This window comes from Haemaphysalis longicornis, unplaced genomic scaffold (genome assembly GCF_048455015.1).
Source record: "Haemaphysalis longicornis isolate Haplotype H1 unplaced genomic scaffold, Haemaphysalis longicornis Haplotype H1 scaffold_14, whole genome shotgun sequence".
Classification (NCBI taxonomy): domain Eukaryota; kingdom Metazoa; phylum Arthropoda; class Arachnida; order Ixodida; family Ixodidae; genus Haemaphysalis; species Haemaphysalis longicornis.
This window is the reverse complement of record NW_027526245.1, coordinates 32,895,524-32,922,073: the sequence shown is the minus strand read 5'-3', so window position 1 is coordinate 32,922,073 and position 26,550 is coordinate 32,895,524. Positions and strand designations below refer to the sequence as shown.

The 26,550-nt window shown below is 48.2% G+C and overlaps 1 protein-coding gene and 1 long non-coding RNA gene across 3 annotated transcripts in view; one reads left to right on the top strand and one right to left on the bottom strand.

Moving 5' to 3' along the window:
* The window catches only part of LOC144165032 (uncharacterized), a 108,890-nt gene that overhangs the window by 56,508 nt on the left and 25,832 nt on the right, over positions 1-26,550 (top strand). The window contains exons 4-5 of the mRNA XM_077695192.1: positions 11,275-11,380; positions 13,494-13,624. Of these exons, the coding sequence (XP_077551318.1) occupies positions 11,275-11,380; positions 13,494-13,624 (237 nt within the window). The remainder of the gene's footprint in view (positions 1-11,274; positions 11,381-13,493; positions 13,625-26,550) is intronic.
* LOC144165241 (uncharacterized) lies at positions 16,198-26,526 on the bottom strand. Of its 2 annotated transcripts, none has more exons than XR_013321417.1 (5): positions 26,331-26,526; positions 24,190-24,257; positions 23,077-23,572; positions 21,337-21,633; positions 16,198-16,429 (listed from the first exon to the last, which is right to left on the bottom strand). It is a non-coding gene; the product is annotated as an uncharacterized LOC144165241 (long non-coding RNA). The 2 variants fall into 2 exon arrangements; XR_013321418.1 differs by having other exon boundaries at positions 21,337-21,630.

Sequence of the window (26,550 nt, the reverse complement as noted above, 5' to 3'; positions counted from 1 at the left end):
GCATGTGGGTCTGCACCGCTCATTGTTACAAATATCACTTCTGAGACGATACTCCTCCCTTAAGGCACCACGCTCGCTTCCATTGTGACTGATGACAGTCTGTCTCTGGTTCCCCTCTGCTCTGTGTCTTCCGTTCCGCTGTCTTCAGATTCCGGGCCCTCACGTCCCACCCTGGCAACCACGATTAGCGAAGACCTCACGGCGTTCGAAACGAGACTCCTACTTGAGCTGCTCGAAAAACACAAAACTCATTTGACTGCATCTCCACCAACCTTGGACAGACGTCTGTTGCAGAGCATCGTATTGAGACAGATGGGACTCACATTGTTCGCCGCCGCCCGTACCGTGTGTCGTCGTCGGAACGGAAAGTCATAGAAGAAAACGTCGCGGACATACTTCAACGAAACGTTATTCGACCTTCGTCGACCCCGTGGTCTTCTCCTGTTGTTCTGGTGAGGAAAAAAGATGGTTCCGTACGCTTTTGCGTGGACTATCAGGCTTTGAATAGGATTACCCGGAAGGATGTGTATCCGATTCCGCGCATAGATGACGCGCTGGACCGTCTACAAGGGGCTGAATACTTCTCTAGTCTGGACCTGCGATCTGGCTACTGGCAGATCCCCATGCGCGAGTCTGACAAAGAGAAAACGGCGTTTGCGACTCCAGACGGCTTGTACGAATTTAACGTAATGCCTTTTGGCTTATGCAACGCCCCAGCCACATTTGAGCGCATAATAGACACGGTCCTTCGCGGCCTTAAATGGAAAACATGCCTGTGTTACCTTGACGACATCGTCATCTTTTCGTCAAGTTTTGCGGAACATCTGCAGCGTCTGGACGAGGTGTTGACTTGCCTGGCAAAGGCTGGTCTGACTCTGAACACCAAGAAATGTCGTTTTGCTAGCAAATCGATAAAGGTTCTTGGTCACGTCGTCAGTAAAGATGGCATACGCCCCGACCCAGACAAAATGTCTGCTGTAGCCAATTTTCCTCGACCTTAGCAACAAAAAGCGCTGCGTAGTTTTCTCGGCCTGGCGTCCTATTTTCGCCGTTTTATCCGCAATTTTGCTATACTCTCGCTGCACCTCTGAACCAGCTATTAAATTCTGATACCCCCTTCGACTGGAGTGATGGCTGCGAAAAGGCCTTCCAAGACCTCAAGCATGCGCTTACTTCCGCACCTATATTATGCCACTTTGATGAATCGAGACCGGTGATCCTTTACACCGACGCTAGTGGGCATGGCATTGGCGCCGTTCTGTTGCAGCGCGATGCTCACCACCGCGAGAGGGTTGTTGCTTATGCCAGCCGCTCTCTAACACGAGCGGAGAAGAATTATACAATAACGGAACAGGAGTGTCTGGCCGTTGTGTGGTCTGTGCAAAAGTTTCGGCCATATCTCTACGGCCGACATTTCACCGTCGTCACAGACCATCACGCTCTGTGCTGGCTGTCTTCATTGAAAAACTTGTCGGGACGCCTGGGACGCTGGATTCTGCGATTGCAAGAGAACGACTTTACAGTTACCTACAAGTCCGGACTCAAGCATGTAGACGCAGACGCACTCTCGCGGTGCCCGCTGACGCCGTCTTCAAACGACATGGCGTCGCTTTCTCATACACCGCCATCATCAGTTGCACCTGTCGACTATGCACCGGCTGACGACCGCCGCGAATTGGTCGATCATCAACGAGCAGACAGTCACTGCCAAAAAATAATGGATCGGCTCGCTGGTTCGACACGTCCACCGAATAGCCGCCTACGTCGCCAACTGCGGCAGTTCCAGCTCATAGACGGTGCACTGTATCGCAGAAACCACCACCCAAATGGCGCCACATGGGTCCCAGTTGTGCCTCGTTCTCTCCGGAGCCGCGTCTTGCAAGCTTTTCATGACGACGCTAGCGCCGGCCACCTTGACTTTCAAAAGACGTGCGACCGCATTCGAGGTCGCTTCTTTTGGCCAGGACTCTCGACCAGTTGGTGAAATACGTCGCATCCTGTTCACCCTGTCAGCACCGCAAGCGCTCTACGGCACCCCCTGTCGGTCTCCTCCAGCCTGTTCCGTGTCCAACTACGTGGTCGGTATTGATTTGTGGTCGGTATTGAAGTGGTCGGTATTGATTTGTATGGGCCCTTACCGACGACGTCCACTGGTCACCGCTGGATCGTAACGGCCGTTGATCACTTGACTCGCTACGCGGAGACAGCGCCACTTCCCTCGGTTAGCGCTGGCGACGTCGCTGCCTTCTTTTTGCGACACATCCTGCTACGACATGGAGCCCCTCGCGCACTGTTAAGTGACCGCGGCAAGATGTTTCTATCTGAGATCCTTGCCGAAGTTCTTCGTGCCTCTAATACCTCCCACAAAATGACATCAAGCTACCATCCACAAACGAACGGGCTCACCGAATGTTTTCACCGCACGCTCTCTGTCATGATATCAATGTAAATACGACCTGACCACAGAAATTGGGACGCTATATTACCTTCAGTCACCTCTGCCTATAACACGGCAGTTCAAAGCACTACAGGGTACGCGCCTTTCTACCTTGTCTACGGCCGTCATCCATCGCACGTGCTTGATACCTGTTTCTTTACCGCTCCTGTGTCCGCTTCTGCATCGTTTCCGGAACAATTCGTGTCTCGTATCGACCACTGTCGGCGCCTGGCTCGCATGCGCACGGAAGCAAGCCAACAAGACCGCAAAGAACGCTACGACGCTGTTCGCCGGTCCGTTTCTTTCCGACCTGGTGACGAAGTCTTGGTCTGGACACCGATTCGCTCTCCAGGCCTCTGCGAAAAATTCCTAGACCGGTTCCTTGGTCCTTACAAGGTTCTTGAGGCTACCTCTCCGGTGAACTATCGCGTCACCCCCATTTGTGGAAGTTCGGACCGCCGTCATCGTGGCACGGAGATTGTCCACGTTTCCCGCCTCAAGGCGTTCCACCGACGTAATCTGCAGTAAAACGCGACCAGGCGGCCGCTCTCGCCCCGGGGGGGGGGGGGGGGGGATATTGTGAGACCAGTGGTAGCCTCGTTTGTGGAAGGTCGGAACGCTGAATGCAATGTCCCAGTGGAATGCAATCGTCACTGGCGCTCGGTTGCGGCCACGGCTTCTTCATCTCTGTATATACTCATCATCACCGATTCTTCTACCTTCTCGAACTATCATCATCGGTAACCTTGTTCGGTAGCCATCTTGCCGCCTTGCAGCTCGGCCTGCGAATAAAGCGGTTTGCGCGTACTGGTCTGCCTCGCCTACCATCGGCCTTACCATATATATATATATATATATATATATATATATATATATATATATATATATATATATATATATATATATATATATATATATTAAGAGAAAAGGTTCCTGGCTATGAGGTTAGCTGTACGATAGAGAAGTCAAACTGAAAAACATAACAACATTTATTCTAACGTTTCGACCGGGGGCCGGTCTTTTTCAAAGATTTGAAAAAGACCGGCCCCCGGTCGAAACGTTAGAATAAATGTTGTTATGTTTTTCAGTTTGACTTCTCTATCGTATATATATATATATATATATATATATATATATATATAAAAGAAGATCCCCTTCACCCCGAGAAGTCACAGTGGCGCTGGCTACCACCCCCAAGCACAGGAAAAATTACATTGACATAAATACCCCACAAAGGGGGGAGGAAAATTACCCCGCCGGTAGCGTAGTGGTTATCGCACTAGACCGGTATTCTGGAGGTCGTGGGTTCGGATCCCGCCTGGCGGGCATTTTTTCTCCGCTTTCTTTCTTTCTTTCCAAATTCTTTATCTGTTTCAATGACCTACCACAACCTCCCCTTTGCTTTCCGAGGTTTTAAATGCAGGGCATTTCTTAGCCTCGCCTCTTCCTGCGTCGGACGGCGTCCACAGCTCCGCGCCCGCAGCAGGTGCGCCTCTCCTCCTTCCCTCCTCTCTCTCAACAGCAGCTGGCGCGCGCTGCTTGCGCATGCGCGCTCCCCCCCCCCCCCGTACTGCTCTCCCTCTACTGCGCGCGCTGCAAATATAAAGCGGCTAGCGGTCGCTCGTGCTTCATTCACTGCGTTGCTCCTTCCTTCCTTGGTTGACGCTCGCTCCCACGTTTACTCGTGTCTGCTACTCCAGCATCACGGAAGAAGCAAAGGAAGCAACACTGCCTTCAACCAGTACTGAGGCCCCAATGCTCTGCATTTACTCGTGTTCCCCTCGCGGGGAGGCGCGGGAATTTTTTCTTGACTGCCAACCCTTATTTCTGTGTTATATATATATATATATATATTTTTTTTTTTTTCACCACTTTCTTTTCGACTCAAAAAATTCTTCATCTCTTTCTATGACCCACCACAACCTCCCCTTTGCTTTTCGAGGTTTTCTTGACTGCCAATCCTTATTTTCTGTCTTATTTCACGGAGCCCCTCATTTCCCATTTTCTGATTCGCTACATGCTTAGCGAGGGCCTCTGTTCTGGCAGTCTTGGTGCCAAAGGGAGCTTAAGAGGGTTCAACGCTGGTCGACCACTCTCGACATGTCGTAGACACTCGAGTCACGGCCCGGGGGTTAAAAAGAAAGTCCCCTTCACCCCGAGTAGTCCGAGTGGCGCTGGCTACCACCCCCAAGTGCAGGAAACAAAAATACCTTAACATAAATACCCGAGAAAGTGCTGGGGAAACAGCCCCGCCGGTAGCGTAGTGGTTACCGCACCAGACCGGTATTCTGGAGGTCGTGGGTTCAGGTCCCACCCGGCGGGCATTTTTTCACCACTTTCATTTCGACTCAAAAAATTCTTCGTCTCTTTCTATGACCCACCACAACCTCCCCTTTGCTTTCCGAAGTTTTCTTGACTGCCAACCCTTATTTTCTGTCCTATATATATATATATATATATGTATATATATATATATATATATATATATATATATATATATATATATATATATATATATATATATATATATATATATATATATATAACGAGCCCCACATTTCCTAACCATGTGGGGCTCGTAACGAGCTCGTTACATTTCGTAGCTTTCGCAGGATAATATGGTTAGGAAATGTGGGGCTCGTTACATTTCGTAACGAGCCCCACATTTCCTAACCATATTATCCTGCGAAAGCTTAGCGAGGGCCTCGGTTGTGGCAGCCTTGATGCCAAGGTAGCATAAGAGGGTTTCCCGCCAGTTACCCGCTTATGACAGGCTGTAGACGTTCGCGTCACGCCCCGGGGGTTGAAAAGAAGGTCCCCTTCTCCCCGTGTAGTCTGATTGGCGCTGGCTACCACCCTCAAGCGTCAGATACAGTTGTAGTAAATATAAATACCCCAGAAAGTGAAGCAGAACACAGTCGCCCAGATAGCCGAATTGGTAAGGCATTCGAGATCTAATCGAAAGGCGTGGGTTCGGTCCCCACTCTGGGCGCGTGTTTTTCTTTCTTTCTTTCTTTCTCGCTTCAATTAATATGAAAAAAAAATGTAATTTCACTAACGGTAAAAAAAAATAAACAATAGTCGAACCATTCCCCTATGCCTTCTTTGGCGTTGTAGACTGCCCGCATTTATTTTCTGCATTTCGTAACGAGCCCCACATTTCCTAACCATATTATCCTGAGAAAGCTTTGCGAGGGCCTCGGTTGTGGCAGCCTTGATGCCAAGGTAGCATAAGAGGGTTTCCCGCCAGTTACCCGCTTATGACAGGCTGTAGACGTTCGCGTCACGCCCCGGGGGTTGAAAAGAAGGTCCCCTTCTCCCCGTGTAGTCTGAGTGGCGCTGGCTACCACCCTCAAGCGTCAGATACAGTTGTAGTAAATATAAATACCCCAGAAAGTGAAGCAGAACACAGTCGCCCAGATAGCCGAATTGGTAAGGCATTCGAGATCTAATCGAAAGGCGTGGGTTCGGTCCCCACTCTGGGCGCGTGTTTTTCTTTCTTTCGATCCCTCGACCCTGCGGGCGGAACGCAATGTACATGGCGCTCTACCCACTGCGCCACAAAGCCGACACAGAATGGGACCTTACGAACGCGCCTTATATCGTTGACTCATTCAAATTACTGCTGACGAGCGCTCTCTCGTCAGCAGTTGCCACAAGTGCAACAACATTAACGTAACGCAAACTACTTAACATCGTGCGCCCCCGGAAATGCTCTGCATTTGATCGTGCCCCTCGCGAGGGGGATGTTTCACGGCGTCTTCTCTCGGTCGCGGGATCCGTGGCGCCATCTGGCGGAGGCGCGGCACAACTCGTAGCACTTTCTTTGAAAAAGCGCCTCGAAAGCCCGGCAAATATGAAATAGGGATGACGCGCTTTCGAGGCAATCCGCCGACGCGGCTGCTTTGTGTACAGACTCGGCGGCGAGCGTCCCGGGATTCTGGTGCCGACTTTCCTCCATGACTCGTGAGGAATCAGGATTGCCTACTGGAAAGAGTAGCAGTGCTGGGACACGGAAGACTTGCATTTGACGATCCGCCCATTAAAGGGGCCCTGAAAGGCATTTTGAGCACACTAAACGGAGTACCGCAATCGTTAGATTGGGTCGTCAAGGTCATCTGGGCCAAGTATTACTCTTCTACGGGCAGCGGAAAGCTCATACTTTTGTTGCAAAGTTTGTCGCTTTTTTCTCACCCTTTCCTTCGTGTTTTTGGACGCCGCCATCTTCACATGTCTACATCATCGATTCCCAGATGTTCGTCATGAGCTAGACATCCGGCTATTGGGCGGCTTTTTCACGCACTTCCGGCAAAGAGACGAGTCGTCTGCTCAGCGTCGACTCGCCGGCTGATCTGCCAGGGGAGTGTCGGAGTGCTTGAACATTTTACGACAAACGAAACAAGTGTAAAGAAACGCTTAACCGTTCGTATTGAATGCAACACGGCCATAACACGACATGGATATTCTCTTACCGGAGTACGTTCCATAAAGAAAGCGTTGAAGCCCCGTGGCACTTCTTTCGTGCAATCGCAGGGAACGCCCTGAGCCGAATGCCCGGGTTTGACGGATACATTTTTTTCCACTTCAAAACAATCCAGAGATGCGTTTCGAACGAACACAACGTCATAACATGCGTTGCAAGTCTGAACCGCGATTGACAGACGATGGGTTGCCTCTTCCTGCCCGTCGTAAATTCGGCACTCACATCGCGCGCGGTTTGCGGGGACGAACAGCAAGTCACTTAACTCTGGCGCGCAAGCCGAGATGGCTTTTAGCCACGCACACTGCACATACCCCATGCGAGGTTGAGTCCTACGTCGCTCGAGAAAGATAATCCAGACCATGGGAAGCACTATCCACCCGCAGAAGCACAACGTCGCATTTCATCGCGAAACAAAGGCGTCCACAACACACACACCATCGCCTCCTGTAATGCCAAACGCATCTCACACTTCCTAATGAGAGTGAGTGGTACGCCTGCAGTGCCCACATGTCGCGAGGTGGGGCCCCGAGCTGAACCGGGATCACGCAATCGTAACTGACTTCTTGGGCGGTTTGTGCCTTGTTGCCAAGGCAACCGATGTTTGAGATCGTCAAAGAAAGGCGCTCGCTCCAGCGCTAGAAAGCTCAGAGCCGCGCCGGAGCATGTTTTGCCAACGTTGCCGCTCTCCACCACGCGTCGCCCCAAGCTGAACTGGTCACATGATTGAAGCGTTTTGTGCACGGGTTCTGTATCGATTTAAAATGTCTTTTTCGCATGGCGCCGGCAAGAATTACCACCACCGCAAAATAAGACCCGGCACCAGCGGGGCCACATCTGATACGGCGCTTTTTGGATAAACAGTGCGCGGTGCATGAAAGGGACCGAGCGCAAGATCCTCCCCAGCGGCTGCGAGTTCGCCGCCGATTAAAAGTCACGTGCTGCACTGCAGCAACGCACACCGCGAAAGGGCAAGGCCAGGCCACCGCACACATGCGGCCAGATTTTTCGTTCGCTTATCCATTTTTGAGCGGAGTGCGGAATTCATGGTGTCAACAAAACTTGCCCGTAGCAGACGGCAGTCGGAGGAGCGTAATGCGGAAGTACGTCACCGCGGACTAGCGCAGCATCATGGGAGGGAGTGCTGGCGCGCCGTCAACAATTGAAAAGAGGCAGAAACGCGGCGCGACGATAATGAGCGGTTTTTTATTTACGATTTCTCAGCTAATACTCATCGCTTTAACAAAATTCTTGCGGGAGGAGATTGCTAATACATTTTCTTATTTGGTTACATGTACATTCATGCATCGGCGGAAGGTATTTCAGGATCCCTTTAAAAATCTCTGCCGAAGGAGTCACTGAAAACTGCAGCCTTTTTTCAGGCTCAAAAAAGAACTCAAAGCAATTTAAATCCAGTTGAACATACAGCAACATATTCATTCCATAGGCTACCCTAGAGCCACTAGATCAGGTAGCTTATTTGGTGGCTCTACAATGATGGTTAGTAGATAATTTAACAAACCTTGTTGGGGGGCTAGTTGGTTCATATGTAATATATATTTAAGCTAAAAAAAAACAAGATGGTACACAAAAAAGAAGACAACACGCGCTATAGTGCTTGTCCTGTCTCTTCTTTCTCTCCTTCGCTTTTTGTGCTTAAACATATACGCATTGGCAGAGTCCCTCAATGTAAAGCATTGAAGGACTCTGGTATTGGAAAATGGTTAGTAGGCTCCCTCCTTCTCTTCAAAAAAACATAAATTGTTGCTGTGTATATGTAAATGTATTTTGTGTGTGCATGGCACATTCACAGTCAAAAGTTAAAAAGTTATATAAAAATACGGATGACGCAACGGTTGCTGCTTCTTGTAGGAAACTTGTCCTCCTATGGTAAGGATTTGAAGAAATCAATTGAGATTGTGAAAGTAAGCCGTGCATGTGTGCATTAACAATAAAACTTCTAGCCACATGAAAAGGTAGAAGCAACTCAAAAGAAACTTCAACTGGTTATGGCTCTGGTAAAGGAACTCATTGGGGAGTAGGGGCCACGGTTGCGGGGGCTATTCGGACCTGTGCTGGCTCTGCCCCTTCCGCCGAGCCCCCCATAGTCGGCACCTATGATCTCCGAGACCCGCAAAGGTATCGAGAACAAGATTACGCCCATCTTCCCGCGAGGGAACCCTGATGTGATGCGACGCATCGGGGGGTTCAATTGGTCGTAACGTTGCCTTGAGCGTTTGCGCTGACGCTGGTATTGGATTGTGTGAGCCCACTCGCTGAAGGGACCGTCGCTTCCATCACGTCTTCATCGGAAGAATCAAGTCAAGCACGGAGTCGTCAAGCAAAGGCACGCGGCGTCGAACGAGAGTGAGCGCTGACTGAACCGCCGCCGCGCGCTACCCGCTTTATATTCACAGTGCCTGAAGGAGAGGAGACAGCGGAGGAGAGTAGCGCATGCGCGCACTTGCGCGCCGGAGCAGAAGCGAGCGGAGCGAAGCGCGTGCACGCAGCTGTTGTTTATGATAATGAGACGGAGTGAAAGTGTTGCGCACAGCTGTCGGAGAGAAGAGCGGAGGAGAGGCGCGCATGCGCAGGTGGCGTGCCGCCGACGCCGACGCAAGAGGGACATGCCTCAGAGCAAGAGATGCGTCGCATCTAAAAAGCCATTTTCGTGAAGCCAGCAGCGCCATCTTAGGATGTCTCCTTTTAATAACTATAGTCTTTCCTACCTCCCTAATACTGCCTCTCTGGGAGTTGGGTCGGTAATGGGCCCTTGGTGGGTCTCTATACTGTACTTGAATTGCGCAAGAAAGGAACGAAGGCTGAAGATTGACGACACGAGACGGAGCGCACTTTCAACAAACTTTATTAAAGGATCCGTGAAGAGAAAATGCAAGAGGGGAGGAGGTGTTTTCTTCCTTGTTTTTTGGATGAGTGTGTGTGAGAGAGAGCGGGCGGTATAAATCTGTGATTTCATCCCAATAAAGTTTGTTGAAAGTGCGCTCCGTCTCGTGTCGTCTCTGTGCAGCCTTCGTTCCTTTTTTGCGCATTCAAGTACAGCATGATTACCAACTCGCCCAAACCTACTGCCTACTAAGGGTCTCTATCAGCACAGCACGTGAACCAAGATTTACGACTTCCCCACGGGTTGGCCTCGGGACGTGGGTGAGAGGGAGGGAGTTGGCATGGAGAGGGAAGAATGTCTGGAAAGGGAAGGGGTATAGGTCGAGTGTGGTGGGTGGGGGAAAACAGCTGGAAGTAAAGTAGAGAGACACAATGGAAAATGCGTGCAGTACGGGGGATGGGGATCCAGGGAATGGCAAAGTGGCGAGGGAAAGGGAAATGAGCAACGATGGGAGCAGGGGGTAAGAGGAATTATAGCCGCAGGGTGGGATGAAGGCAGGTGAAGAGGGGAGGGAGATTGCAGTCTGAAGGATGTTGGGACGGGGAGGAAAAGGCCGAAGAGCTGCAAAGGGGGAGAGAGAAGTGGGGATGGAGGGGAAGGAAAAAGGTCTAGAGGAAGGTGGAAGAAGAATGGGGAGGAAGCTGAGGGGATTAGGAGAAAAGATAGGGGAAGGGAAGTGATACACTGCTGCGATGGCTGTTGGAAGTGCAAGAGGGAAAGAGGTAAGGTAGGATTGAGAGGCTATGGTGAACAAATGTTGGATATGCTAGGAGGGAAGCAGGAGAGGAGGGGCATTGTAGGGGAAGTGTGGGAGGAGCGTACAGGAATGGGGGAAGAAAAGATAAAGGAAAGATGGGGTTGAACATTGGCGAGAGAGGCCTATAGAGGAAGTACCAGGAGAAGGAAGAGGGTAGGCTAAGCATAGGAGAAGAACAAAGACGGTGTTATGTGAGGGGCCGCAGAAATGATATCGTCTTTCGACGTCATTTGCAGTGAAGCAGGCAGACACGTGGCCATCTTCTATGTTTAATTTGTGTACGACTGAAATTTCCTCTACCTTAAGTCACTTCTGTTATCTGGTTCTCGTTTGGTTCTCGGGGGTTTGAGTAAACTGCTGGTTCAGCACATTTGAGCAGTACAATAATATGTGTGCGTGTGTGTGTGTTTGCACTGGCAGTAACGGTTAAACAATTGCTTGGTGGTGAATGTAGGGATGTATAGTTATCAAGACTGCGTGAGGCCTAATTATCAGTGCTTGTGAAGATGTTAATTGACTGTTGCCCTTACTACAAGAGAGGCGAGGTCCTATGCTGCAATTTGATTAGCTATATGTAATGCTGCTGTGGTTGAATGGGCCAGCTCGTTCTTGGGGACATCTGTAAACATTTCTCCGCTGTTGGCACCCACTGGTAGAGCTTCACGGGTCTGTCTTTTTGCTTTGGATTTTTTCAGGTATTTGGGAAGGAGTACAGCATCTTCGAATTTGCAATGCCACTCTATACACCTGGCCCCACGGTGGAGTGGGAAGAACGATGCGCGGACATCAGCTGCCAACAAGGTTGGCCTTGACTTTTGAACCTTTGCCTTTCACCTATCAGAGGGACTCTGTGAAAAGATGTTCTGACCATCACACACCGAGCTTTTGAGGCGCTTAGTGCTAAGAAAACACATCTCATTTAGTTTCCATTTATCTGCGCAATTTTTTAGAGCTCATTAGTTAACATTGTGCTATGTGAACACCATGGAATGGATTTAACCAGCTGATCTGCAGTGTGGATGGAAAAGATTGCAAACATTCGGGGAAGGGTGTTTACCACTTTCCAGGCAAACAGAATTTAAGAACATCATCCGGGTTCCCTTATCTGTTGCTAATCAAACTGCCATGAGTTTTCCTAGTTGTGTTGGTAAATTGATTTGGAATGTGAGTGCCACTGAATTTCAAGCTAACAGCCTTACAGGTAGAGATGTGCAAATATTCGAAACTTTCAAATATCAGAGCAAGGTTATTCAGCATTGAATTAAATAGCGGCAATTGTGTGAACACTTTGAATATAAAAATTTCTATCAAACTCAGATACAGGAAGTTAGCAAACAAACCTAAGAACAAACAAGTTACCCAAGTTACCTAAGAACAAACAAAAAATATATCCTCTGTAATAACCTAGGTGTCAGCTAGGTGGTACTGTGAGTTTTAAATTTTCACAGTTACTGGTCCACTGCCAAAATACACCAGCTGCTTGCAGTAGCAGTGGCTCACTTTTTCGCCGTGCATTGCTGCAAACAGGTGAAGGCACGCAACAGTTTTGGCTGGTGCTTGCGGAGCCGTAGGATAAAAGCGAAAAACCCTTGAGAGCAGCGGGAGTGAGGTGCCAGCTAGCTGCTTCGTGCTCTCGGAGCAAACGTGAAGAGTGGGAAAAGAAAAACGGGGAAAAGAAAATGCTGCATTGCCAGTCTTTCTCTCCTCGTGTTCTTAGTCCTTTTCCCTCTCTTTTTGTTTTCGCTGTTCAACTTTGTTCTATAGACGTTACCGGCCGTGACACATACTGAACAGACATCCGGGAATAAGTTTGGCACATCAGACGCCCTTCGAAATGCAAACACCTTGTGTAGAGGGCTGCAGGTAACTGTATAACTGCTAACATTTTTACTGATTCAAGAATTGCTCAGCACAAACAATTGTTTTTTTTTCTGCACCTGCAATTTGGAATTGGAAGGTGCAGAAATTTAGACATTTTAATTCAAGCACCTCTAACCAGGCTTTCTTTTCCCTTTTTTTGCACTCTAGACTAAATTTTTGCAAGTTGCATGTCTTGTTAGATAGACTGTTTGATAAAACTACTGGGTTTGCGCTCTTGGCCCTCTTACTAATCGCTTTCTGCGGTGCATGCGCAAATGTTTCATGGGTTCCTCGCATAATAATACATTGGGGGCAACAACCATTGCACTGCTGAGGCTGCAACATGTTGTTTCGCAGCCTCGCCTGAGCAGTCCATGGAATGGCAAGGAACGCATTTTAAACTGTTCTTGTGCAAGGCAAGCAAGGGTGCGCGAGCTTTTTCTTTTGTCACAAGTAACTACTAACACTCATGCAATGGAAGCCACATTATGAGGCTAAAGAGAGAGCGCAGCACTTTGCGCTCCTCAATCTTTAATACTTCATTTGCAGCTCCAGTGCACAAAAAAAGAACACAGGCAGAGGAGAAAAGGGGAAGCGTCGACTTCCAAATGAATTTTATTGAATGAAGGTGAAATAATATATATATATATATATATATATATATATATATATATATATATATATATATATATATATATATATATAAGAAAGATTAGAAATGCCGAAAAGGTTAGAATAACGGACCAACTTGGTGCTGTCCTACACGTTTCAATCACTACCACGGCCGATATTCTTTTTTAAGAATGCTAATTTTTTTTTTCCCAACAAGGCTATCCATGTCGTGCTGACCCACTCGTCTAGTTGTGTTCCAACAGCCTCCGCTTTCTCGCGTGTGCGTTGATCGGAATCGAGAAACAAGATGGCCTAATTTTTAAAGTACTGCGCACACCCACTTCAGTTCAGCGATTTTAGAGGTGCCCTATATTTTGTTTCTGCGTGTTGGTTTGATGCTTACATAGTCCCAAGTTGACTTGCAGCCTCCTTTCTTTGGCAGAAATAGTCAGCTCCTCTGCTCACTCCCAAGCACTGGAAAGCGTAGAGAGCGTGGCCGCAAATGACAGCGCTGCCTCTTCGTCGCTCGCAACCGATCACAACACGTGCGCCATCAAGGAGCCCTCACTACAGGTGAGGCAGACCACTAAACAGGGCAGCTTTGGCATCGAGTCGCATCAGGCAGCAGTCCCACATCAGACAGCTGCGCATATTGCGCAGTTTTGATACGAATTTTTTTTCTTGCACCAGGCTGCTCTAAAAGCTTGAAAATTGCAAAAATTGCGCCAAACTGCTTTAAAAGAGTCCAAGAGCGAAGGATTTTAACGCTCCCGTCAGTTTCAGTGGGGGAAAATGTTTACTGGCGGCATAATTTTCCAGTACTCCAGGGTGATGCTGTTTGTGAAGCTTTAATTGATTACTCATTCAATAAAAAAACTGCATAAAATTGTCCCCAAGATAGTTTTTTTTTCGAAAATCGCAATGTCGGGTGGCCTATGTTATAATCTGCGAGTTTTTAAACTTTCCCATCGAAAACCATTGCAAAGTCCTGTAAAAAAATACTTATGTTTACTGAGGTGACAAATTAGTTGTGCAAGTTGTTGAAAAAAACGGGAATTTCCCGAGCGCCGGCCGTTTCATCGCCTCCTGTATTTTTACAATGCCAAACGCATCACGCGCTTCCCAATGGGAGTGACTGGTCGTGGCCTCCGCGATTTGCTGCCGGCGGCGCGCCGCCGGTAGCCGATTGCGGAGGCCACGGACTGGTACGCCTGCAGTGCCCACATTTCGCAAGGTGGGGCCCCGAGTTGAACCGGGATCACGCAACCGTAACTAAATTCGATAGCGGCTTGTGCCTGGTTGCAAACGCAAACGATGTTTGAGATTGTCAAAGTAATGGAGCTCGCGCCAGCGCTAGAAAGCTTAGAGCCGCGGTACCCTTCTAGTACACTGTAGCCGCGGTATGGTGGCTAGCCACCATAGCCGCGGTGGAGCATGTTTTGCCTACGTTGTCGCTCTCCACCACGCGTCGCCCCAAGCTGAACTGGTCACATGACTGAAGCGCTGGGAAGGGTACCGTTTGGGGGAGAGTGGTCGGAGTAGGAGAGGGGTTGGTTGATTGGCGGAACGGGCTGATGCGTTTGGCATCGTAAAAATACAGGAGAGAGAGAAGAACGAGAAAGAACTTTATTCTGGAGCCGTTGGGTCAACGACGAGTGGTGACGAGCGCTTGGAGGGCGCCGGTGACCTGCGCTGCTCGTTCACCGAGTCCTGCTGGACCCGCGGATCCGAGCTGCCTAACGCTGCCTCCCAGTGCTCCACACAAGAGATGAGAGGGAATGAGTTTTTGAGGGCATTGTCAAATTATATGAGCAACTGTTTCGTGGGCTCGATCCACAGTCGGGACATTGGGGAGAGGGAAATACAGATGGATAAATTGCACGTAGTCTGACGCGACAGGGGAGGGTGTTGGTTTCTAGAAGGCGCCAGTACCGTTTCGATTGGCGATACAGAGTGACCAATGGGGTGGAGGGTAGCGCCGGCGAGAGAGGCGGTAGTGGCAGGTAATTTCCTGGAAAGCCTTCTGACTTTCCAGGAAAATAGAGGAGGCGATGGCCGTTTCTCCGGAATGACATTACTGGGCGCCGCCATCTTGCAGTGGTGAAGGTTGGAAAACATGGCCGCCGGGCGAAGCAGTTGCTCGTGTTTCAGGCAGGGTGCTCTTCGCTGATTTCTACCGTGATTTTGGTATGGTGGTGGCTGATCTGCTGCGCGCGGGAAGTTGCGCGACTGACTCGACAGACGGGAGTTCATCAAAAACAACGTGGTGCCCGCGAATTCGCCGTGCGCCGGCCTTGAGTATGAGGCGCGGTGCGTGCTTGAAGTGAAATTTCGAACTCTATGGGGTGTTATAAAACGCTGTTATTGCTGCCTATAACAGCGAGCTTGTGAGCGGCGGGAATGGGACGGCCCCCATGAAACGCAAAAAGGGCTATTGTAAATCTAAAAGACATCTACACAAGACGATTCGAACTGCTTAGAGACATCTTGGCGAAGAAGTTATTTATAAAAGCCGTCCTGAAGAAGTCTTGTAGCTGTGCTAACGCGACGCTTATAGCCGTCTATCTGGGTGCTTGCAAGACATCTACAGGACTTCTGGTAGGATGTCTCAGCACCTTCTTGTTGACGTCTATACAACTTCTTCTCAAGGAGTTTTAAGACCTTTTCAAGAGGTATCAGGAATTACGTTATCCGCGTTTACTCAGGGGCTCCTTCGTGGCACCCACTAAATTCTTTCTCTGTACACACAGGCTAGCCTGAAATATCGCTACGAGCTGTCCCCACAACTGACGCACCCAGCAGCTGCTTTTGGAACACCGACTCGACTGCCCGCTGTTCTCCGAATAAATATCTTTGCTTAAACTGGCACGCAGTTTAAAAGATACTTAATCGGAGAAGGGCTGGTCATTGCCGAGTGTTCTGGAAGCAACCACAGGGTGTGTTAATTGTTGACAGCTGGCAGCAACATCCACAACCGGCCTGTGTGAACAGAGAAAGCATCAAGCGGGCAGCACAACTGAAGGTGATGTTAGCACAACATAAATAGGGGGTATTCGCATAAACTCACAAGAATAGAGTTGCTTCATGCCAGCTAGGTCTCATTTCACATGTTTTGTGTCCTGTGTACAAAATGATAAATCAATCTGTAATCTTTTGAAAACCAAGCTTTATTTGTAGTGCAACATTAGGTATATGCATTAAAGTAGAAGGAATTACAGGAGAAAGCTCTCACAAAAAAAGGTAACCGTCAACCCGCTATATACTTGTAAACAGGGATGATAGCTTCATGTGGCAGTCATCAGCAGTCTGGCTTGTTCCCATGAGGCTGAGTGTCCTTGCTTCTTGCCTCCAGCCGTGTTGCCCGTGCCAGCAAGATGCCTGGGTAGAACACAAGGCACTGTGTCACTTACAATGTGTACCAGTAGTGAGCAGTGAAAGGTATCAGACAGACAGCTACTTATTAAATTTCGTTGATGCGAAAGCAAGCTAGACAAATGGTTCGTTGGGGCGAGGACTGTGTTGCACTGACTTCTCTGGCTAACTGATGGGGAATTGGAAATTTTTCGTCGAAACGGAAATTTCGTTGAAGCGGAGTTCGTTGTAGTGGGGTTCGACTGTATTATTGATGGGTATAGGTGCCAGAAAGCAAGTATAAGAATTAAGGCTGCAGTAATTTTTATCCTTTACCAAAATGAATGAATTTCCAGGAAGGCAGAAAGGAATGTGCACCAGCAGCTGTAAATTGTCACACCTAGGGATGGACACCAGTATGTCCACTCGTGTGGGGAGTGGGTGAGGGCATGACAGGCAGATAGAGAGGAGACAAAGGCACAAGGGGGTATTATGTTACGCTACACAGGCGATGAGGTGCGCCATAGTGGAGGGCCCCAGATTAACATTTTGACCACCTGCACGGGATCTCGAGCACAAGGGCGTTTTTGCTTTCGACCTCCATCAGAAAAGCGGCCACCACAATTGAGAAGCGAACCTGCGACCTCAGGCTCAGCTGAACGCCTTAGCCACTGACGGCGGGTTGTAGGGTATTAAAAGGACACCGAAGTGAATTTGTCAAGCTCCTGTCTTTTTTGTTTGAACTGCGTATAATGGCTCAAATAAACACACTTTTCATCATTTATCCTGTCGATAAGGCGGTATTTATTTTATGAGGCCTGAAAGGGGAAAAACTGCCATGCGCGGTCTTAGGCAGCCACAGCAACTAAAGCAGTGACGTTCATACAAGTTACTACGTAATTGGACAATGTCCAAGATTAGAATTCAAACCAGTTTGTTTCGGTTCTGTAAAATACCGTATTTACTCGCATAATTTGCACACCCTTAAGTTTTGCTAGGTTTACAGAAACGACAAAGTTTTGCCAGATTTACAGAAACAGCGCAAAATTGTGAATTTAGTATAGAAAATACCGCCCAAAAACAAATAAACCACTTAGTGCTATGGGATTTGAGCTTGCGAATTGCATAACAATATACCTAGTGCTCCAGATCACTCCGCCATAAGCCAGTGTCGGCAAGGGCATAAGTATAATGTATATAATGCATACCCAGTTCACATTTTTATCTAGGTTCGGCATTCCAAGCAGCCCGGACGACTATTTCTTGAATAGCGCTTCTGCAGTAAGCATCCCTCAAATTTTCACAAATACCTCACCTTTAGTGACTGCATTCCTTTAGCAGAAAAGCGTTCATAGATGTGTGATCGTGCTGGTGACTGCTGTGCTAGTTCACCCAGCACAAAAAAGCGCTTCATGCACCCTGATTTTTCCCTGTATAGCAAGTTTCAGTTGACCTTATTTTCTTAGTACCTATATTAAGTAGAATAGAATGCAAGCTTGGGATAGTTGGTACATTCCGAAAAAGAAAACTGCGATTAAAACGAGGACACGAGAGAAGACGACTAGACACACAGGGCGCAGACTAGCAAGTGATTTTTTATTTGAGTGAAAAACACATCATGAAGGAAACTGCGATCTACACATGTGCGATAACCTAGGGCACAGGACTAAGATGAACAACCAAATCACACCCAAAAGTCCAGTCACAAAACGCAATCTTCGCCTTTTTTTCAGAATCGCGTACTGCAAAAATCTCCCTCCTGCGCACACCCCTGTAATGCTTTGTAAATTCGCGTGCTTCGAGGCGTGGCGCACAGCCTTTGCAGTTCTTTACAGTGGGTGGCCAGGTTGCTGCCAGTAAAAGTGCGGAGGCTGTCGGCGTGTACCCTCAGTCGATCATTAATGCATCGGCCCGTTTAGCCAATGGTGTGATCATCCACTGGACAAGGGGGTTTTGTAGACGACGCATGCTTGAAAGTTAAAAAAGCACTTCTCATGTCTTTTCCAGCACCCCGCATGTCTATTTTCTTCGGTGTTTACATGCTTACACAACTTGTGTAGCTTGTTAGGTGCCGAAAAAACAACACTAACCCCCACCTTTTCCCTAGCTTTCTTGATCCTGTACCCAACATTGTGGACGTAAGATAAAACGGCCATCTTGTCGCCCTTGTCCCGTTCGCACCTCGTCTTCTTGGGGCGTGACTCGACAAGAAGCTTCTTGCCAACTGCCAAGATAAGGTCGCAAGGAAACCCTGCTTCCTTCAGTCGCTCCACCTGTGAACAGAAACTTGCCTCAGCTTGGTGTGTGCACGAGCGCTGCAGCGCATTCCCGAGAGCTGACGTGAAGTGAAGCAGTCCTTTTTGGATCGAGGGGAATAGATCCAACACACATGGTCACAGTTCACCTTGGGCTCCATATCCAAAAACTGCATCAATCCCCCGACCGGTGCTTCTATTGTTTACGAAAAGACATTGAGGGTGGAGCGAAAGAGTTCAAAACACTTCTTCAACTTGATGTGTAGTGCCCTCTGGATTGAGCTGCTACAGCACTAGGAAGTCGTCAACGAAGCGGAAAATCTTAATGACGTTAGTGCGGAGCAACGGAAGCAACTGATGAAGTTGTCGAAACGTGCGAGTAGGAGGTGACTGAATATTGGGGCAAGACACGACCCTATACGTACGCTGTCTTTAGGAACATAGGAACGACTGCACACCCCTTGAATTGGCTCAGCTCTGGTTGGGCCGCTGGCACCGTCGCAGAGTCACAACCGCCGGTTGTGCCAAATCCTTCGGGCCTCCGTATGAAAGATTTGGCACAACCGGCGGTTGTGACTCTGCGACGGTGCCAGCGGCCCAACCAGAGCTGAGCCAATTCAAGGGGTGTGCAGTCGTTCCTATGTTCCTAAAGACAGCGTACGTATAGGGTCGTGTCTTGCCCCAATATTCAGTCACCTCCTACTCGCACGTTTCGACAACTTCATCAGTTGCTTCCGTTGCTCCGCACTAACGTCATTAAGATTTTCCGCTTCGTTGACGACTTCCTAGTGCTGTAGCAGCTCAATCCAGAGGGCACTACACATCAAGTTGAAGAAGTGTTTTGAACTCTTTCGCTCCACCCTCAATGTCTTTTCGTAAACAATAGAAGCACCGGTCGGGGGATTGATGCAGTTTTTGGATATGGAGCCCAAGGTGAACTGTGACCATGTGTGTTGGATCTATTCCCCTCGATCCAAAAAGGACTGCTTCACTTCACGTCAGCTCTCGGGAATGCGCTGCAGCGCTCGTGCACACACCAAGCTGAGGCAAGTTTCTGTTCACAGGTGGAGCGACTGAAGGAAGCAGGGTTTCCTTGCGACCTTATCTTGGCAGTTGGCAAGAAGCTTCTTGTCGAGTCACGCCCCAAGAAGACGAGGTGCGAACGGGACAAGGGCGACAAGATGGCCGTTTTATCTTACGTCCACAATGTTGGGTACAGGATCAAGAAAGCTAAGGAAAAGGTGGGGGTTCGTGTTGTTTTTTCGGCACCTAACAAGCTACACAAGTTGTGTAAGCGTGTAAACTCTGAAGAAAATAGACATGCGGGGTGCCGGAAAAGACACGAGAAGCGCTTTGTTAACTCTTCTTGAACCGCGCGGTTTTAAAACTTAGACAAGGGAAGAGCACACAAGGACGGGACTCGCGCTTTGCCCCGTCCTTGTGTGCTCTTCCCTTGTCTAAGTTTTAGAACAGCGCGGTTTAAGAAGATGTATAACCAACTAGCCCCCGTTTTAGCCTTGCTTTTTTAACTGTCAAGCTGCGTCGTCTACGAAACACCCTTGTCTTGTGGGTGATCGTACATTGGCCAAATGGGCTGATGCATTAATGATTTACTCAGGGTACACGCCGACAGCCTCCGCACTTTTACCGGCAGCAACCTGGCCACCAACTGTAAAGACTGCAAAGGCTGTGCGCCACGCCTCAAAGCATGCAAAGTGACAAAGCGTTACAGGGGTGCGTGCAGCAAGGAGATTTTTGAAGCGTACGCGATTCTGAAAATCAAGGCGAAGATTGCGTCAGTTCACCGTCAGTGTCCCTACTAAGCACCGAGATCGCGTATCATAACGGGACTCTTGGGGGTGATTTTTAGTGTCCTTGGACTACCCCGGCACTCACCTTGTTTGTTTATGTGCGAAGCGATTGCACATGCCTAGTGTAGGGTTCTTTGCCCCCCGTGTTGCGCTCAGTCTTTTGGCTGTGGTTTTGGTTGTTTACCTTTGTTCTGTGCCCTAGGTTACCGCAGTTTCCTTCATGATGTGTTTTTCACTAAAATAAAAAATCACTTGCTAGTCTGCACCCTATGTGTCTATTTGTCTTCTCTTGTGTCCTTGTTTTATGTGCAGTTTTCTTTTTTGTACATTTATTAACTTTGATAAAGCTTCTCCCACCTTCAATTGGCCTTTGATTTTTTTCACTAGCATACCAGTCAGCGGAGCGTCGCATGTGTGGAGTGAGTTAAAACAGAATACAGTCTACAAACTAACAAACTAAAGGCAGATATTTCCAGGCACAAACAGGTCATGATTTAGTTTCAACTGAGCAAACAAATTAAGACGACCCGCTGGCGGCCAGAAGACTATACGCTGGACCGACTGACTCTGTCGGAGGGTCGGCGAGCCGCACAGTAGTGCAGCCAAACCATCTAGTTTTGATGTCACACAAAATGTCAGGAAATCAGCAAGAAGGATGCGGAGGAAGGCCGCATTTTTTAATTGATTATTTCTACCGAATAAATTCACGTAAATGCCGCGAGTGGTGAAAATATGGCCTAGAGACTCCAGACTACAATTCGCACTAGTATTCCTGCAATATTTACAAATCACTTCAGTGACGCTTAAAAAGGGGTATTAAAAAAGACGCACACACACATGCACAAGAGAAGGTAACAATCAAACAAACCCTCAGTTCCTCAATGTTGTTCCAAATCAACCGGGCTGGGAGGCGAGGCGTGGGGATGACTCCTGAGGCATCCAGGTAGGAGCCCAGGACCTTGTGGACTTTGTCCTGCTCCCTGGCACAGCCCGGCAGCAACAGCAGCTGGTCCAGCAGCCGAAGATTCCGCCGTGAGGCCAGCAGCTCGCCTCCCTGTTGTTAAATCTGGCCACTCTCCATGGCCAGCAGGCAGGGCTGTCAGCCACCTCCAGGTGGTGTTTCTCTGCTTGGAACCCACATGGGGCACAGGACGGCTGAGAGCTGCTGGAAGGGGAGGAAAACAACTAAGAGGAGCCCCAAAAGCAGCATCCTGGGCACACAGAAATGTTTAAACAAGTAAAATGCCTTCGGTACAGACGAGTTTCTGCCGCACAGACGTCTTTTAGCAGTGACTATGAAATGCCTCAGGACAAGCACCAAAAGAGTTCATGCGATGTGTACATACACCACATGAGCCAACAGATCATGAAGGAACTTGGCTTTCATTTAAAAAACGACTATCGGGGTAGCATTCAATTCGGTAGGCTACAGAACTTTTCATGAAACCAGAATGAACGAAACACAGTCACTTAGTGGACAGTTTGATGTACACGAAAACAACATCCTGAAGCTAAAACGACTACATGGCAATAAAACACAATATGACAAGATTCCCTGAAAACACCTTTGAGCTTGTTTAAGTAAGCAGAAAATGTAACGAAACAAAACAGACACTTGCGCTAAACCCACGTTTCTCTGGTTAAATATGCATGAAAGTAGAACTATCGTGACAGGTCCAAAGTTGTTTTTTGTGCCATTTTGTCCAGTGCTGCCACCATTCTAGCTTTACCCTCAGGTAAAAGAGACTGCCCACTTTCGACATACCTGCAGCTCTTGGACTTTATGTCGAGGCTAATTAGATGCTCCGTATTCGCCACCATGTTATTTTTGTGGCCTCCACTTCTTGCTGGAGCCTGTCTCGGGCATCATGACTAGGACCAGCCTTGGCTGGGTCAAGACACCACTGCTTAGCTGCCTGAGCTTTTCAGCCACAATGCGCTCTTGGCAGTCTTTGCTCGATGTTTGTACTGCTCTCAAAACCTCTGGTGTCACATTGAAGTGACTTGCATCTCCGTCAAAGCGCTTGAAGAACGAAACAATGTGCCTGATGCCATGAACAGTTTGTATCGCACACTGAGCCCTTTCATTAAGGTGCCGGCAGTTCTTATTGAAGCCCATTTCCCCAACCGCTTTTCTATGTGGAATGCACAGCAATGCCTTCACTAGCCAAGCCAAGAGAGGGAATTTGGTTTTGTTGTTAGCCTCCTTCTTCTCAAAACTCTGCTGCCAATACTCGTTAATTCGTGTAGACGGATCTGATCAACATGTTCAAGCTGGACGAGCATGTATTCATCCATCAAAGTCAATTCATCGGTTAGATCACTTGCAGCACCCTAAAATGAGCTCTAGAGGACTTTTCTTTCCTCAGCTGTGGGCTTAAGAAGCGCAGGCTCTGCAAAATGAAAGGCAGTCGTGAAGAAGGCACTCAGCACATTTTATGTAAAAACTTCCTTCCACTTCATTTTACGTAAAAGATGCCTTCAACGCCCGTGGCGTAAAGAACTCCTCCCACCAGAGCCAACACATTGCGGAAACCCGGCGAAACGAAGCTTCGGCACAAGATTGGCGCAGATTGCTTGAAATGAAGAAGGATGTAGCAGGATTTACCTTTCGGCACGGTTCGGCGCAGATATCACATCACTGGTTCGTTGCCCTTGAGCTCCCTGTGTCTGGGATCCCACTGCGGCCGCAGCCAGGCGCCCCGATACAGCACTCCATGCACCACGAGTGAGCACAAGTCGCCCTCCGGATGCACAGCAGGGCAACCCGGGAGTAGCATTGCAGGGCACAGCGCTGGGGTCAGGTCCAGGCTGACACCCACCAGCTCGGCTGTGGCTGAGGATACAGCACACTACAGCAGCGCCTGCCGGGTGACCTCCCCTAGCATGGCGCCTGCTGAGGCCAAGCCCTGTCGCTGCCGCACAGAGCCGCCCGAATAGGCCAGGGTGTGGCCCTTCAGGTCATCTCGGATGATGGCCCAGGCCAGCTGAGCTGCCCACAGTGGGGCCGTCTGTTGTTTGCTGCGCTTGCCCAGGATTTCCAGTTGCACCTCGGCCACCAGAGCAGGAGACCAACCAGGGCCCTCCCATCCAGAGGCCACCACCTGGGACATTTTATGATTACTGGACCAATAGGTGCAAATAGCAGTTCGGAAGGGGAAAACACACATTTACCTTAGGAAATAGGATATAACGGTGTGATAAACATTGCTAAGCCACAAGTGACAAAGCTCTGAGGTTTGCAAGCCCGTCGAATTGCCCTGCAGCTGGCTAAACAGCAACCACTTGATCTCCCAGGTACGACGCTGAAATTGAAGCCTTTGTCATCTCCTGCCCTAACATCATTTTGACGCCCCTTTAAGCCACTCTAGACTACATATAACAACCTAGGACAACCCAATGAACGTAGTTATAAATATTCCTAGGTGAAACCTGAAGACAAGAAAACTAGACACAAGGGCAGCTCTATGCAAAGCGGTAACATGAAGGGCAGTGAGCACAAATTGCACAGCTTCTCTCTCATTTAGTGCACACAAAGTGCATACCACATCCTGCCAAAACCTGATGCACCCAGCATAACCGGTTAATTGCACTGTAAACACATCATGGGTCTGCAAGGAAAATTCCAATTGCAACATCAGCTATACACAAAAAGTGGTTACCTTCTGTAAATGAGAAACGTCCTAATTGACCCTGTGCAAGCGCGGCTTGGCCTACTCACACATGGACAGGTTGATCAGCGACACCTCCTTGGCAGCTTTGTTGACATCCAGGGCTTGAAAAGGCGCCCTGAACGCACCGACCAGATGCCGGCAAAAATGCGAGATAATAAAGTGTACACAACTAAAGCACTGAGAATTAAAGCAGTTTGAAACTTAAGGTAAGCAAAACTTATCTTGAGGTAAACAAGGATGCAGAGGGGTTTTACTACTCTAACATGAAAATATCCTACTGCACAAGGACAAAAAAGAAGTCAAAAGCTCAGTCACCGGCCTTTGCCTGTGAATGAGCTTATTTTATTCAAAAATCTCAAACCTGCTACAGTGAAAGGCTTGGAATGAATAAAACTCTAGGGCAGTGCCTTGAACATGCACACAATATTTTGGGAAGGTCTGGTACTACTCATAACTCAAATGTGAGTTAGCAGAAGAAAACTAAAATATGTCAGACACTAGCAATACCATTGCAAACTTTCTCCATAAACAAACGTTTGCAGCTAGATAATATGCCATTCTCCTTTTGTCATACTGTTTTATGTGACAGGAGACAACTAAAATGGAACAAGTAGTAAGGCAAATGTGCAGTCTATTAGCTTCATTTTTAGCTCAGACAGAAATTTACTAAATATGCCCATCATGAATATATGAAGACAACTGATCACATCAACAATAAATGCAGCATGGAGATATGGTAACGGTCAGTGGCAATGCAAATTGTCTTAAATTGGCCCCACTCCAGCTTTATTTTTGGTCCAGATTACAAAATCGCACGACATGCATTTCATACGGGTTTTTGGAAACAGATGGTGTATTAACTCCAACAATTTGTGTTCAGAATAACGAATATTCCTCCGTCATTTCCATTGTTTTCTTTGGAGTTATGAGTAGGATTATTGTATTGTTGAGTTTTAGTTTTCGGACGCACCATAATGCGCAACAACTGTCTAGTATTTGTAATGTCCATACGCTAAACTGTGCTCTTAAACGCACTGACCTATGTAGGATTTTATCACATCAAAGGGACCTTACAAACGATTTCTGATTCAGTCTCTGTAGTCACATGCGTTATCTACTGGCTATTTTCCGGAATCTGTGAGAAACATTGCGTACACCCGCCCAATTTTTTACCAATATCACGGTAGCGTCGACCGTTCCCTCGATCAGCGCCGTATGATGGAGCGATACGACAAACTCGACGAGAGTAATCGCATGCGCATTAAGCAAAGGCCGCTGCTATCGTCTTCTGGTCGGCTGTTCCAAGAGTAGACAACCACCCCCGATTTTTTTTATTCGCTTATCACACTGCCCTCCAACCCGCCGTTAACGGGGCGGAGAGGGCAAGTGAAAGCGAGTGGTAACGTCAGTATGTGGTGGCTGTCGGCTCTTGGAACAGCCTAGCAGACGACGGCAGCAGTGACCTTCGCTTAGTGCGCATGCGGTTACTCCCGCCGAGTTTGTCGTATCACCCCATCATACGGCGCTGATTGACGGAACGGTCGACGCTCCGGTGATATTGGTAAAAAATTGGGCGGGTGTACATGCGGACTTACTGCAAACTTCTTGCTTTTTTTTTTGTTAGTGTCATCTTGGTAGCAGTGACAACAGACAATGAGTGGAGCCTGGAAGAAACTACAACTCTGTCCTCTCAACGTGTTCTCAGACGCTTTTTTTTACTATTATTTCTTCTCGGCCAGTGCGTCATATATAATCTTAGAATGTGAGCGAAAAACAAGAAAAACGGGGTTACAGCATGAAAGGCGCCAACTATAAAAAAAAAGTACAGTTGCTCCCCCCCCATTTTGCCTTAATAGGGTATTTACATTGCACTCCATCGTTGTGCTGTGACATCACCGAAATTTATGAAAGTTTTGTGCATCACTAGTCCATAAAGGCTCAGCGCGAGCTCGGCTGATAGCCTGTGCATTCGTTGTACTGCTTGTACCATTTCAACAGTTTTCTTTAACGAGAAAGGTAATGCCAAAAGTTTGCAAGCCCAAGCGTGTACTTCTTCACAAATTGTGGTGCTGGGCACCGGCGTGTGCTGCGCACAGAATTCGCCAAACTACGGTACTGTGCAGTGATAGCTCATTAACGACGACCGCAAGAAACTCTGCTACTACTTATCACGCTAGTAGCTACTCACCTTTGTTCGTGCCGAGTCGTTTCCGGACGCTTGGGGAACCGTGGCAGTCTTCACGCATACAAAGGCTTGAGCAAGGTATTTTGGAGATGCATTTAAAACACCATTTACCTATCTACTCTCTCAAAAGCATTTTTTTTTTTTGCGCAAACGACCTTACAAACGCAAAAGCAACTTTTAAGAACGACAAACGCGAGCAACGGTTGTTGTTATGTTTGAAATT